Raw genomic sequence first — 13,831 nt, 5'->3', positions numbered from 1 at the left:
TTGTCGGTGGAGACATTGAGGGGAAAAAAATCACCAGCACCAATGCAGGGAAAGCTTTCATCTTCATCTTGCCTAAAATACCAGCACTAGGAAGCCATGGGCTCTTCCTACTGGCCCCACATCGGGGTGCAGTGGGCAGTCCCTGAGTGTGCTGGGGGGAGGGAGCTTGCTGTGTTCCTGAAGCTCCTTTTACCAGCCGGACAGCCCAGGCTTGACATGGTATTGACAGGAGGATCCAGCCTAATAGATACATAGTTTTTAAATTCTCAGTCTCAGAGTGTGGAAAGTCATGAGAAAATAGGAAAGAATGAAAGATGTTATGACAGAAATACATTCCCAATAAAAATTCACATTTTTTAAAAAAAGCTCATCTAATGTTAATCTAGAAACTCTTATTTCATGGGGGTTTTAAGAGGCTTGTGGGAGAAAACATCCTGGTCATTGTATATGCTAATGGAGTGTCCACAGGACCTTGTTAGAGTGATGGAAATTCTGTTTCATGCAGACACTAGTGCAATCCTCCCTTTATGTCTTGGTAGAGCTGATTGACAGAGTATAAAATTGCTTTTTAATCCAATTTAGGAAACAAAACGTGTAGTGGGTTTTAGCATTTAAAAATGCTTGAAGCTTGGAAGCAGAAACTCAAAATACTCTGGCAGATTGTCTGTGATACTGTATATCAATGGTACATTTCAGAAATATTATTTCAATATAAGTTTCTTTGAATTGAGTCATATTTGTTCCAAAGCTTTTTTGGATTAGAATAAGGAGAATGTATTGTGGAAATATGACCCAGAGGAAAGTGAGCAGAAACCAGTTTTTAGGCACATTTCTCAGGAATAGACAGTTTCTAAAAGATCTCTTTCTTTAACAAAAAGCAGTATAGCTGCCCCACCAAGGCCACTGCCATCATGGCCAGCCTACCTAGGTCATCCGATCCTTTGGCCTCTTGTCAAAGCCCATCCGGTTTCATCTCTCCTCAGTGTTCTGTCCCACTGACCACTTTTTCTACCTCAGGGCCATCTTGGCTCTGTACTGCGTGCTCTCTGGGTCACTCCTGCATTTCGGGGCACTCTCCTCCTACATCGTTTCCTCCCCTGCCCATCCCTGTGATTGGTCCTCTGGGAACATCATTCACTACCCACCGTTTTCTTGCTTGAAGCTCTCCTGCGAGATCTCCTGTGCTCCTGTTGCTTCAGCTTCCGCCTCTCCCTGCACAAACAAATCCCTGTGTCCAGCTTCTCTTCCGGGCTCCAGACTTGCACACCCAGCTGCCTTCAGGCTATGCCTCCAAGCACTTCCGCTGTCCTCTGGTGTCTTATATCAGCTAACTATCTCACATTACTCTAGTTTCCTAAACTAGAAATTTCACAGTCCCCCTTAATGCCTTTTCTTGCCATCAGATTCAGCCAGGCGCCAAGTCCTGGGGAAGCCCTCCTCGGTTTAGTCACCCCTCACCCAGACCGTGACAGAAGCTTTTTAAGACTTTTCTAAGTTCAGTCTCTTGTCCACTTGACTTGTCCCTTTCTTTCAAAACCACTGGTGGTACCAGCTCACTTCCCAACTGCCTGCTACAGCAGATTTCAAACTGTCTTCCTAGGAGCCATAAGGATTCCTCGGACCTCTATTAGCTCCCTCCCCCAGGGGCCCCCCCCACTTTGTTTTATATCAATTTCACGTATTCTGTTTTAAGTTGCTCTTTTTCTTTTGAACATTTTTTTTTTTTTTTCTGTTTCTCAAAGTTTAAAAACTATGGAATAACTCAGACCGGAGGTCAGACTCTGGAGCATAGGACGGAACTACTTTTACAGTCTACTTTTCCTGCTTCCCTTGGAGAGTAGCGTAAAACCGGAGTTCCAGTGCAGTTTCTGGTACATACCATTTGTGCAACCCTGGTCAAGCTACTTAACTTCCCAAAGCCTTCATTTTTCCATCTGTAAAATAAGAATCCTAATCCCTCACAGAGTTGTAAGGAGTATCTGAGCGAATACTTGACACCTGTTAGTGCTTGGTCAGTGTTGGGACTGCCTATCATGTTAGGACTTAAGCACCTTAAGATTATAAGCACAATATACCCTTTGATGCTTTGCTGCCACTGCCTAGCCTTGCAGTGGCTTCTGCCTCCCCTCATCTTTGTAGGTGAACTAATTTAATTAATAATAAGACTGACTCGGGGCGCCTGGGTGGCTCAGTCATTAAGCATCTGCCTTCGGCTCAGGTTGTGATCCCAGGGTCCTAGGATCGAGCCCTGCATCAGGCTCCTTGCTCCGCGGGAAGCCTGCTTCTCCCTCTCGCGCTCCCCCTGCTTGTGTTCCCTCTCTCGCTGTGTCTCTCTCTGTCAAATAAATAAAATCTTAAAAAAATAATAATAATAAGACTGACTCATACTTTCCTTTTTCTGTGAAACTTCTCAGAGACAGTACCCCTCATTTGCTTCCTCAGTACTTAGTCAAATTGACCCTTGAACAATGCAGGGGTTAAGCATGCCAACCCCCCCACGTAGTTGAAAATCCCATTATAACTTTTGACTCCCTAAAAACTTAACTACTGATAGCTTACTGCTACTAACTGGAAGCCTTACTGATAACATAAAGTTGAATAATAATATATTTTGTATGTTATATGTATTATATACTATATTCTTACAATGAAGTAAGTTAGAGAAAAGAATGTTAAGAAAATCATAAGAGAAGATATGTTTATAGTATTGTACTGCATTTATTGAAAAAAAAAAATCCACCGGGCACTTGGGTGGTGCAGTCATTTAAGCATCCGACTCTTGGTTTCAGATCAGGTCCTGATCTCAGGGTCGTGGGATCGAGCCCTATGTTGGGCTCTGTACTCAGCGCGGAGTCTGCTTGATATTCATTCTCCCTCTCCGTCTGCGCCTCCTGCTCGCATTCTTCTCTTTCTCTCAAATAAATAAATAAATCTTTAAAAAAATCTGCGTATAAGTGGACCCACACAGTTCATTTCCACATTGTTCAAGGGTCAACTGTATATACCTCTTACTAAGGCAGTCATCATGTTGAATTTTATTGTTTCTTTGTCTTCTCTCTCACACACACACACACACACACACACACACACACACACACGCTTCTACAAAGATTAGGGATCATCAGGATAGGGACCTGACCAATTCATGTCCATGCCCTTGGCGTGTCCTTAAGGTAAACTGTGGGTGCTGCCATGGGTGTGTCATTATACTACACCATGATCTCTCCTAAATCTTTGCTTGGGATGCACTGTGGGTTTTTGAATGAAGTACAGTAACTGATGAATAGAGAAGTGAGCCAGCAAGCAGTGGTTATCTTGTACGGAGGCCCCCTGAGTGGTACCACAGATCACCAGGTGTAACTTGGCAGTTCAGCTTTGCATTGTGCTTGTTTACAGATTGGTTAGTGACCCCCCAGTAGCCAGTTCTTTTCAGGCGACCTGCCACTACTGTAAAATTGCTGAAGTATTTTACCTAAAAACAGATTCAATTATTTGTGGGACATACATACACAAAAAATACAACTTATCTCCACAGTAATATAAACATTTCATTTTTTTGTTAGTAAAAATAGCTACCATTTCATGAACACGTATGTGCTAGGTACTGTGTGAATGCTTTACATATATTATCCTACATAATCTTCAACAGTTAAAATTGGCAAGATGTGTATTTTTATTATTCTAACAGATGAGCAGGCTGAGGTTGAAGGAAATTAATTTATCCAGGGTCTCAGAGTGGAACAGTAGGGCTGGGATTCAAACAGTGGGTCAAAATGGCCGAGGGTATATGAGAGCAGGGGAGGCAGGGAACCGTGATACTGTGTATTTCAGTCCCATCCCAGCATGCCTTAAGAGAGCCATGGTTACTTGTGGTATTTTTGTCCTATTCCAGCGTGTGTCTTATTGAGTCCAGGGAGTAGGCAACATTGAGACTCAAAATATATAGCTTGTCTTCCAAATAGGACTAATTTTATTCTCTGAACTCTTTACTGATAGATATTTTTAAAGTATCCATTCTGGGCTTTCAGCCTCTTTCATACCCAGTTGTACCAAAGCACTGTAAACATATAAAAATTGCTGTCTCTGGTTATCTTTTTTTCATTTGTGTGGCTTGTTTTTTTGTTTTTGTTGCAAGTCTAGAAAATATGTTTGTATTACATGTACACATACACACACATGCACATGTATACATATATATAGAGAGAGAGAAATAAAAATGACTTATTATAGAAAACTCGGAAAGCACCAAAAAAGCACAAAAGAAATTAATCTCCCATAAAATCAAATATTTAACCACCATTAACATTCAGTCTGTGACTTTACAGTGTTTTAATGCGCATATCTATTTTTTTTAGGTACCAAAATCATAATCTGTATGGTACCCTTACTTTTTCTTCATTTACTAATAGATCATGAATATTTTCTCACGCTAATATTCTTCCACTACCTGATTTTTTGGGAGGAACCTGATAGCCATCATCCAAATGTGCTAAAATTTACCTAAATGTGTTGAATTTACCTAAATTTAGCTAAGTGTGCTAAAATTAACCTGTATTTGCCTATTTTGTTTGTTCCCATTTTTTTCCCTAATGATTTCATATGACTTCTATTGTTGGTATTGTAAAAATCCAAAAAAAGGGGTATGAATTAATTCCTGGACATTAATGTCTATGTGAAGGTTAACTTTGGGATTATTTTCACTCAAATTGTTAGAGAATTTTAAGACCTTAGTAGAAGAGCATTGAGCAGTCACCTGGGGTAGCCTCCTGAAAGGTGAGCCAGCCTCTCTTAAATACGTCCATACTACTCAGCTCCTCTTTCTATGTTCTGACTTTGTATGTTCCTATGGACATAAGGAACTAGATTCTGACAAATAGATTTTGAAAGTTGCTTCCGAAACCTTTAGAAGCTGTACTTCAAGATCAATGTGATTTGAGAATCTGGAAGGAAGTTAGAGGCAGGGTAGCAGGCAAGATAGCACGGAATGCTGGCCTAGCTAATAGAAGCCAAATAATTATTACAGACTGGCAGAGAGTGTTCTCTGATTTGCAAGCTACAGTTATTCTAATTGATTTCTGCATACTTGTGGATAGGGATCTGCCCTCTTCCATTTATTTTTCTCTTGACAAGTAAGATGTGAAATGTTGTTCCATGCCTTTCTAATTTAAACATTGCACATGTTGAGAACTGATCTTGCCAGCCATTTTTAAGCCTGGCCAAAAACATAACAGATTGTTGTTATTAGCCTTCGTCATCTGGTTAGAGCCAACATTTTGTTTGGAACTATACCGGAGTATAAATCTCCTTTATAGGCATAACCTATTTCTGCCATCAAGCAAATTCAATGAGAAGGTAACTGAGTGTCCTTGGTGAGTTGCTCTGGTTAGCATCATGAGGCTGATTAGAGCAAGGATGCTCATTTTGAGAGACTTCTTAGGAAGCGAGATTCATGTTCTTGAGGATCTTATGATTCAGCTGAGGGAAAAGATGCACAAATAACTAATACAAGGCAATGTATGAAAAGTACACATACACAAAGATCAGAGGCTGCTTAGAGGAACAACAAAGCATTACCTCACGGCCTTATTTTAGGGCTGTGGACGATGATGTCCTTGAGGCCATATGCAGCACATTGAGCCTGCAAGCTGAGTAAACCATCTGTCTCACACACATGTGTACTATTTTCCAAGTATATTTAGATGCTCTGATGGCCAGTGATGCTTTTAAATGAATTCCTGTTTTATTACATTTATTGTAGCTTTTTGCCATATTATATATTTTCAGTCAATACTATAATAATAATTCCTACCATAGGTGTCTATAAAATTTTTTCATGTTAAAAATTATTTTAGTTACTTGAAGATTGGAAACTTCCATTGTCTACAGCAGTGCTTTCCCATAGAACTTTCTGTGCTAACAGAAATGTCTCTGCGTTGTCCAGTATAGTAGTCATTAACTACATGCCTCACTTGAGGACTTGAAATATGGCTAGTGGAACTGAGAAACTGAATTTTTTATTTTATTTGATTTTAATTGATTTAAATTCAGATAGTCACATGTGGTAGAGGTTACCATATTGGATAATGCAGATCTATTATATCTATTCTAATTATAAAATTATATAGGTAATTTTCTACACCCCATACACACAAGTTTTCTCTGCCCTGCCCCCTCTGTTTCAAGTCTACCCACAAATGTGGGCCTACCCACTTCTTCTCAGAGGCCCCTATTCCTGAAGGTTCCTTAGGCCAAGAGAAGAGTTCTCTTATAGATGCTTAATGAAATGACTTTGAAAGACTTTCCTAATCATAGAAATAAAAGGAATGGTAGTTTATACTTTTCTTTCAGCCACCATCTTATTCTCAGGGACTTGAAGAGATTTCTGTATACCTGGGACACATGCACTAATGGTTTTCATATTTAGTTGTTTCAGAGTTCATACAGCATGTTCTTTCTTTAAAAATTGACTATTTGGTAGGCAGGGTAGCTATAAATAATTATTGGAAACTCAAAAATAAAGCCTTACTCTAGGGCTTTTACTAGGCAAGAACATTTCCCTGTCCTTTGTTCTCCTGATGATTATTAAGAGTAACTGAATGATCTTTCTTCTCTTACTCTGAAACAATTAATACAATTTATAGCACTTAACAGGTTATATGTCTTTCCCATGACTCATTGCCTTGGAGTCTTTTAAGATCATCATGGGCGGTGGCAACATAGAGTATAATCGCTTCGATTAAGGTAACAAGATCACGAGAGGATAGTCAAATATCTCTGAACGTAAAATTCACCCTTATATTTATATTATGGTTGCTATTCATTATAAATGTAGTGCTGGTTGGATTACTAGGTAACTCAAAATTGTAATTTTTCCCAAAAGGTTTTTGTTCTGCACTGTTTTAAAACAAGATGAAGGAGGAAGGCAGTGACTTGTAGAATTCAAAAAGGGATCTGACCAAAAAGTCCTTTTGGAACTCATCCTTGAGGAGTTCCCATTAGAGTAATCACCACCTTCATGGAATGGTCTGGGAAGAGGCCTTCCAATGGAGGTCTTTCTGTCGACAGAGGGCCCTCTATTCCCACGCTCCCCACCCCCTCACCGCCAAGTGTGATGGCTATATCACTCTTCTCTGCTGCACTCTCGATAGGCTCTCTCACTTTTTTGAGGCCTGGGGCTTGGAGATTTTTTTCAGATACCAGACCCAGAGTGAGGAAAGTTGCATTTGCTGAACCAAGAGGCCAGTGTGTGTCCTCCTGGTTCCTGCTAAGCAAGTGCATCCCGATAGCAGATATGCCAACAGGAGAGGAAACTTAAAGGCACCTGCACGCAGTGTGCAAAGCACATAAAGCCACATGAGATAACAGAACACGGAGAGGTGTACCATGATCTCCATTCTGTGTAGCAGGATTCTTCCATTCTTCACCCTCTCATAGATGAATCTTCAGGCAATTGTTTCTGACATTAAAACTGTTGAACATCTCTTCTCCTAGACTTCCTTCTGCTGTGTTTGTCCCATTTTAATTAAACACATCCCTCCATCATCCGCTAATCTCCATTTTAAAGGAGATGCATGGGTTGTTGTGATGGTGGTTGGTGGTGATGGTGTGTATGTATGTGTGGGTGAGGAGTGAAGCCCAGGGAGAAGCCCGCCAGCAAAAAGAAGTTAATGTTTGCAAATATAAAATACCACCCTAAATTTGCTTCCCTTTCTATTCGGTAGTAAACACCAAAGAATCCATTCTGGCCCTGTGCTCCCATCTCCTTCGTAGAAGATAGGAATGAAGAGGCATAAGCTGAGGACCCTTCAGTCTTTGGGAAAGGATCTAAAAGAACAGTATAGTTTGGGGTCTGTACTGCTCCCCTCCCTGAGGTCTTCCTATGCTCGGGCTGCCACATCTCCTTCCTCCAGCATCTGAACAGCAAGGGGTGGCTCTTTTCACAGGACCAGGTCCTTCTCCTTGGTAAATCTGTATAGAAAAAAATAATGGGCAGCACTAGTCAGTCTCAAGTCTCTCTAGTATAGTGGGTTTAGTCTTATGACTTCTTAACCTTCCTGTGCCCATTTTATGTATTTTTGTTTCTGGTTACAAAATTATACCAACTTTATTGTGTCTTCTAAATTTTCCATTTTGCTGTTTGAGTCTATATATGTTTCGCTGATTAGAGTATCTTACCCTGAAAGCCTCTGATCTCCACTGTAGGAAAGTAGTAGAAGGCTAACTATCTATTAGCAAGCTTTGGGTTGCTGGATATTTTAGTAATTACCTTCAAATGTACTAACAAGGTTGCAGGTTTGATGAAATGCTTATGAGTGGTGGCTTTAGGGAAACCAACCTCTCTATTCTCAATATTGAATTCCAAATTACTATGTTTTAATGCATCTGTCTCCTGCCTTTTTTTATTTCAGTACCTCCTAGAAATGAAAAGCTTAATCCTCCCCCCAGAACATATCCTGAAGCGAGGGGACAGTGAAGCAATAGCGTATGCGTTCTTTCATCTGGCACACTGGAAGAGGGTGGAAGGGGCTTTGAATCTTTTGCATTGTACGTGGGAAGGCAGTAAGTAATTTTCTTTCTTTGAAACGTTTTTAAGAGCACAGAAAGATGCTAAAACTGTTTTTATCCTGAGTGTTCATGATGAATAATGATGATTTGCATATCTATAGCTCTTCTTCCCTGAAATGTTCCATCATGAGAGATGATGGTTAATTACTGAGACTCTTCAGTTCCCCAGTGGTGGTGGATGATACTGTGATGCCATCCCTATACCTCCAAAAAGCAAGTTTATGCAGTGGACGGGATGAATCTGGACTGTTCTGGCAGAGGAGCACTCTATAACTGGAAAACCTTCCTTGGGGACCTGGGCACCCCCTCAGCTTCATGGGAATCTTTGGCGTAGGGCTTGGCCTCGTGCTAGGCTCCGATGACTACTTCTAGATGGCCTTTCTGGGAGGACTGGCTGAAGAGCCACAGTTATCCTCCACTGGAGCTAGGGTGGCCAAACAAATGAGCAGCAGTTATACTTCAGAACAAGAGCAGTGACCACAGGACCCTAGTGTTGGGTGGCAGGTATAGCATTTGTATATTGATGGATAATGCCTGTTTGGTGGATGTGGGGATAATCAGTCTGAGCATGTGCCAGGTACTATCCTTCTGTGTAAGGAGAGCAGACTTCAGTTGCGGGTGAGACATGCTCCCTGTCCTGGAGAAGCATCTTGTCTAGTTGGAAGGAGTAACCAGCATGCAGCAGCTGCTCAGTGATTTTTCCAAAGGGAGAGGTCAGTGGGGTGGAGCAGTCATGGGTGACTTTATGGGTCATAGGAGATTTGAACCAAGCCATGAAGAACTAGGACAGTGTCATAAGCAAGGACACTGTGCAAAGTGGTGGGGCTGTTTGGAAGAATGTAAATTGAGGGAAAAGGCCCAAAACTACAGATTATTGGACAAAATGGGTGTTGACACACTGTTACTAGTTAAGCAAAACAAGTACAACATGTAGTGTGGGGTGTTTTTTTTCCCCCTCTCATAGGGAAACAAAACAAGTATTAGTCTTCTGATAATTTTTTCTTAGTTCACTCCTACTCTGATCAGCTTCACAAAGGAATGTCTTTTTAATCCCTTTCACTCTGTTTATCTTTGCTGCTTCCATTTTCATTTTGATAATCTTCTGCTCTTCCCTTTTCCTGCCCTTCCCAAACCCAGCAGGAATCCAAATGGATGCAGGAAGGGGGGTGGGGGCAGCCAAATGGAATGGGGTAAAAGTAAGTTGACAGAGATGGGACTCAAGTTGCTTGCAAGATTTTTGTTGAGTTTTGAAAATATTGCTTTCGAGAATTTCTAGTGAGTTTACTTAAATAATTTACTATTTATAACTTGAGGGGCGTTGACTTGGTTGATGCTTCCACCCCCACTCCATTCTGTATAATAAGCTACTCCAGGTGCCCTGGTCTTGTTTTAAGACAGCACATTGTACTCAGGGCATGTGTGGGCTCGTGTAAAGTCCCTGTTGGCTTGGTTTATTGTTGCATTTAAGGTGTTCTACCCAAAAAAGACAAAAGGAATTTTTATTTAAACATGAAAAAGAGATCGAAAAAGCCCAGCAAGATTGAACATGAGAGGCCTCACCTAGGGTTAGTTGTGGAAAAAAATGACATGGATAGATTGGCTTACCAAATAAAGACATATTTATAGATTAGCATTTTGGAAACCTAACAAAAGAAGCTTACCAGTTGGATCTGATTGATAAGAAAGTTACAGTAATATAGAAAGGATCAAAATAGGCTAAAAGTTACAAAGACACGGTGTTAGGAATGGCATAACCATAAAAAAAAATCCCATGAGGAATAACTAGAAATTTTATTTGGAAATTAGTTACCCATATAATCAGATACCAGTGGGGGTGGGGGGAATGCCCTGGATCAACTGGGAAGAACAATGGGATTTGAACAAATATGAAGTGACTTAGTGAGCTCCGAAATCTACCAGGGTGGTAATGTTGGGGGAATATAATTAATTACCTCAGATTAGATGGGCAGAATGAAGAGAGGAGGTGAATTTTTAGACATAAACCAGTATAGCAAGACAGTCAGGGACCTCAAGGAAAGGGAAATTCTGCATTTGAACCTTACAGATAAATAGAAACCACTCCAAGGAAGTTATACTACTATTCAGTTTTTGGAAAGAAAGCTATACCTCAATTCTAGACAAGAATAGTGAGAGTGCTTCGTAGGCACTAAGTACCTTGGAGAGTGTGTGTATAAGTGGGTAATTTACTGAGGGTTTGCATGTCCGTCATTTCATATACTCTTCCTGACAACATTCTGATTTAGACAGTTGAGAGGTGGCCGCCTCCGTTGTTTAGGAGAGGAGGAGTCATTGAGACCAGCAGCTTGTTTCAAGTTTTGCAGACACTGTTGGTAGAGCCAGGATGTAAACTCAAGTTCACTTTCTCTTCAGTCTTCTTTTCTATAATACCGACTATTTAGACCTTTCCTGAATAGATTAAGCGTAAGAAGATCGCTTCTCTCTGAAACATTTGCTTGGAAGCCTTCAGTTTACACTACTACTTATAGGCTCAGGTGTATTTATTCCTCTTCTAGTGTTTAGAAAGTTAATCTTTCTATATGAAATTATATTTTTGATGGTGAATATTGACTTAAACATTTTAAATATAGAATGAGCCCGATTTTATAAAAAATCAAATAATTCTACATATAAGCAAAGGAAAGAGACTGGAAATAAATATACCTTTAAGTGGATTTTAAGAGATTTTCTTTTTTTCCTTCATGTTTGTATTTTTCAAATTTTCTCAACAAGCATACAGATTTTTTCTTTTTAAGGTTTTTATTTATTTATTTGACAGAGAGAGAGACGGCGAGAGAGGGAATACAAGCAGGGGGAGTGAGAGGGGGAGAAGCAGGCTTCCCGCAGAGCAGGGAGCCCGATGTGGGGCTCAATCCCAGGACCCTGGGATCATGACCTGAGCCGAAGGCAGACGCTTAATGACTGAGCCACCCATGTGCCCCACGTACATATTTTTCTACAAGCACAAATATTATGTGTATATCTGTATATACATATATTTATAAAAATGATGTTTCCGTACAAAGTTTTGGTCATTTTTAAAAGCAAAGCTATAAATCTCTCATGCAGTTTAGAAGAAAGAATGACCACTTTAACTTCAAACAATCACGTGTAATCTTTTGACATCACTTCTAGATCTGTGTCCATTCTAGGTTAAATTAAATGGAGGCATCTTAAATAGGAAGACTTGGATTACAATTCTGAGTTGGCTATTTATAGTGGTATTGACCTAACTTACCCAGTTTTTGAAAACTGTGAATCACAGATGATACTGAATGCCATTGCCCCACCCCAGATTGTCGGGCTTCAGGGCCCTTGCGTTGAGACAGCTACAGCGGTGAAGGGCTCCTTCTCCCTTCAGAGGTCCCCTGGACATCCTGTGCCTGAGCGCAAGAGGCTGCACTTCCTCCAGTGCACCACGTGGTGGCGCCTTTTGACATTGCCAGCGTCATAGTTTAGGTTTTGTCCTTTATATCTTTTTTTGTTCGTTCTGAAATTTAAGGCCATTCCCCAACTCCCTTCCAACTTCCCCTTTTCATTAGAAAGGAAATTCAGGGAGGAAAGTAACAGTACCTAATTTCACCAGTTCCCATGTTAAAAATGAGTATTCTTTTAGTTAATTGATCTTTCGGAGATTAAAAAACATTCTTCTGTCAAAAGTGTTGGTTTAGGAGTGGCGATAGAGATATATTTTTCTTTGCTTTTTAATGAGTTTATTATGTTGGAGCATTAGTCATCTTGTGGAATTAAGTGAGGTTCCCACCAATCAGGCTGAAATAACTCACATTTTTGATAAAACCCCAAAGTCCAGCTGATGCATGGCAGAGATTGTTTGGGTTTGAAACATATGGTGGTTAAAAAAACAAAACAAAACTTAGTCCTCAACCACAAATACATCAGCATTTCAAAGGTTTCTAAAATGTTTGATTCATCACTGTCCCAGCCCCTGAAATTACACAATATGTTCCTCAAAGTCAAGATAATCAAGAAAGGGGAAAAGTTTTAATTACAAGATTAAAAAATACATTTCTTAGTTCATTATACAGCTGCCATCTTATCTGAATTACACTTATTTTAAACACTGTAGGTTCTGGTTATCCTCACACACACACACACACATTACTGCAAGTATGAGTTGAATATACAAAACCTATATAAATGAGCAATCTCATTCATACTGGGTCTATTTACCACAGTGTTGTGCCTTATGGGGCTCTATTTTAAATGGCACATCTTCTGTTATACCTATATTAAATACTGATGTGGCCTCATCTCCATCCTACCTCGATCTTTTCAAGCTCATTTTGGCTGTATTTATTTTATAAAGCAGGGTAGTCTGCTGACCGCAGCTGTGAACTTTAAGATTTAATTTTCTAGTTCTATATATCAGAAGACAAGTATACCATGGGGTAAATCACTTAGCCTTTCTTTGTTTCCATTTTTTTCCTCTTGACCAAGTAAGACTCTTTATTTTCTTTTTGGAGATTTTTTTCCCCAAAGAATTCACTAAATAATGTATAAGAGTTGAAGATGGTGTGTTTTAGGGGGACGAAGGCAGAGTATTTCCTTTGAGAGGAGAAAATGGCCCATTGTTGAAGCATAGGATGAAATTCTGATTCTAATTTATTCTCTTTGAACCCGATGGCAAATGTTCCTTGCTGTAAGATGTGGTCCTTGGGGCATTTCCACTAACCAGACCTTTCCTCTGAAGGACTGGCACCTTTTGGACTGCTAAAGAGAGATTCCCCCATCCCTCACCCCATAGATCTAATGCTAAATTTTATAATTTGGGAGAAAGCAATGGTCTGCTAAAGTTCCTGGTCATAGCTAACTTACACTAAAAGCCAGACTCCAGGTATCGTGTAGTGCCTCCCCACCTACTGCCCAGTAGGACCAGCTTGTCCCTTTCATTATTCCAACGTGGTGACTGACCATAATTTGGATCCACTTGAGTTTTTAAAAGTTGCCTCTTCCTGATTGTGCATTAATTCATGTATTCCTTTATTCGGTGAACACATACCGAGTCCCTCCTTTGTACCAAGCATTATGTTGGAGATAAAAGGATGAATAGTACTCTGAAATGCTTTGAGATAAACATTGTGTGTGCATATACACGCACACATCTGTTCATATATACGCACATATATGTACATTAGCACACACATCTATATGATGTGTAGTGTGCATACAATCAATGCTATCACGGAAGTAGGAACAGAGTGTTAGAGTGTTGAGGGTCGACAACAGG

The 13,831-nt window shown here is 40.2% G+C and overlaps 1 protein-coding gene across 19 annotated transcripts in view; it reads left to right on the top strand.

The window, feature by feature from the left end:
- Nucleotides 1–13,831, top strand: part of ST7 (suppression of tumorigenicity 7) — a 237,249-nt gene that overhangs the window by 208,080 nt on the left and 15,338 nt on the right. For 9 of the 19 annotated variants that reach the window (XM_064575022.1, XM_064575024.1, XM_045864359.3 and 6 more), the window contains one exon: nt 8,409–8,559. The exons of 6 other annotated variants lie outside the window; for them this stretch is intronic. In XM_064575022.1, coding sequence (XP_064431092.1) covers nt 8,409–8,559 — 151 coding nt within the window. Of the gene's footprint in view, nt 1–8,408; nt 8,560–13,831 lie in introns of those variants that run through there. 4 more of the 19 variants (XM_064575023.1, XM_064575020.1, XM_064575019.1 and 1 more) reach the window with 1 other exon arrangement.

Source organism: Mirounga angustirostris, unplaced genomic scaffold, assembly GCF_029215605.1.
Source record: "Mirounga angustirostris isolate CCGP_5_RB_7025 unplaced genomic scaffold, mMirAng1.0.hap1 SCAF_12, whole genome shotgun sequence".
Lineage (NCBI taxonomy): Eukaryota > Metazoa > Chordata > Mammalia > Carnivora > Phocidae > Mirounga > Mirounga angustirostris.
Note: the sequence above shows the minus strand (reverse complement) of the source record. Positions and strands in the feature narration are given on the sequence as shown.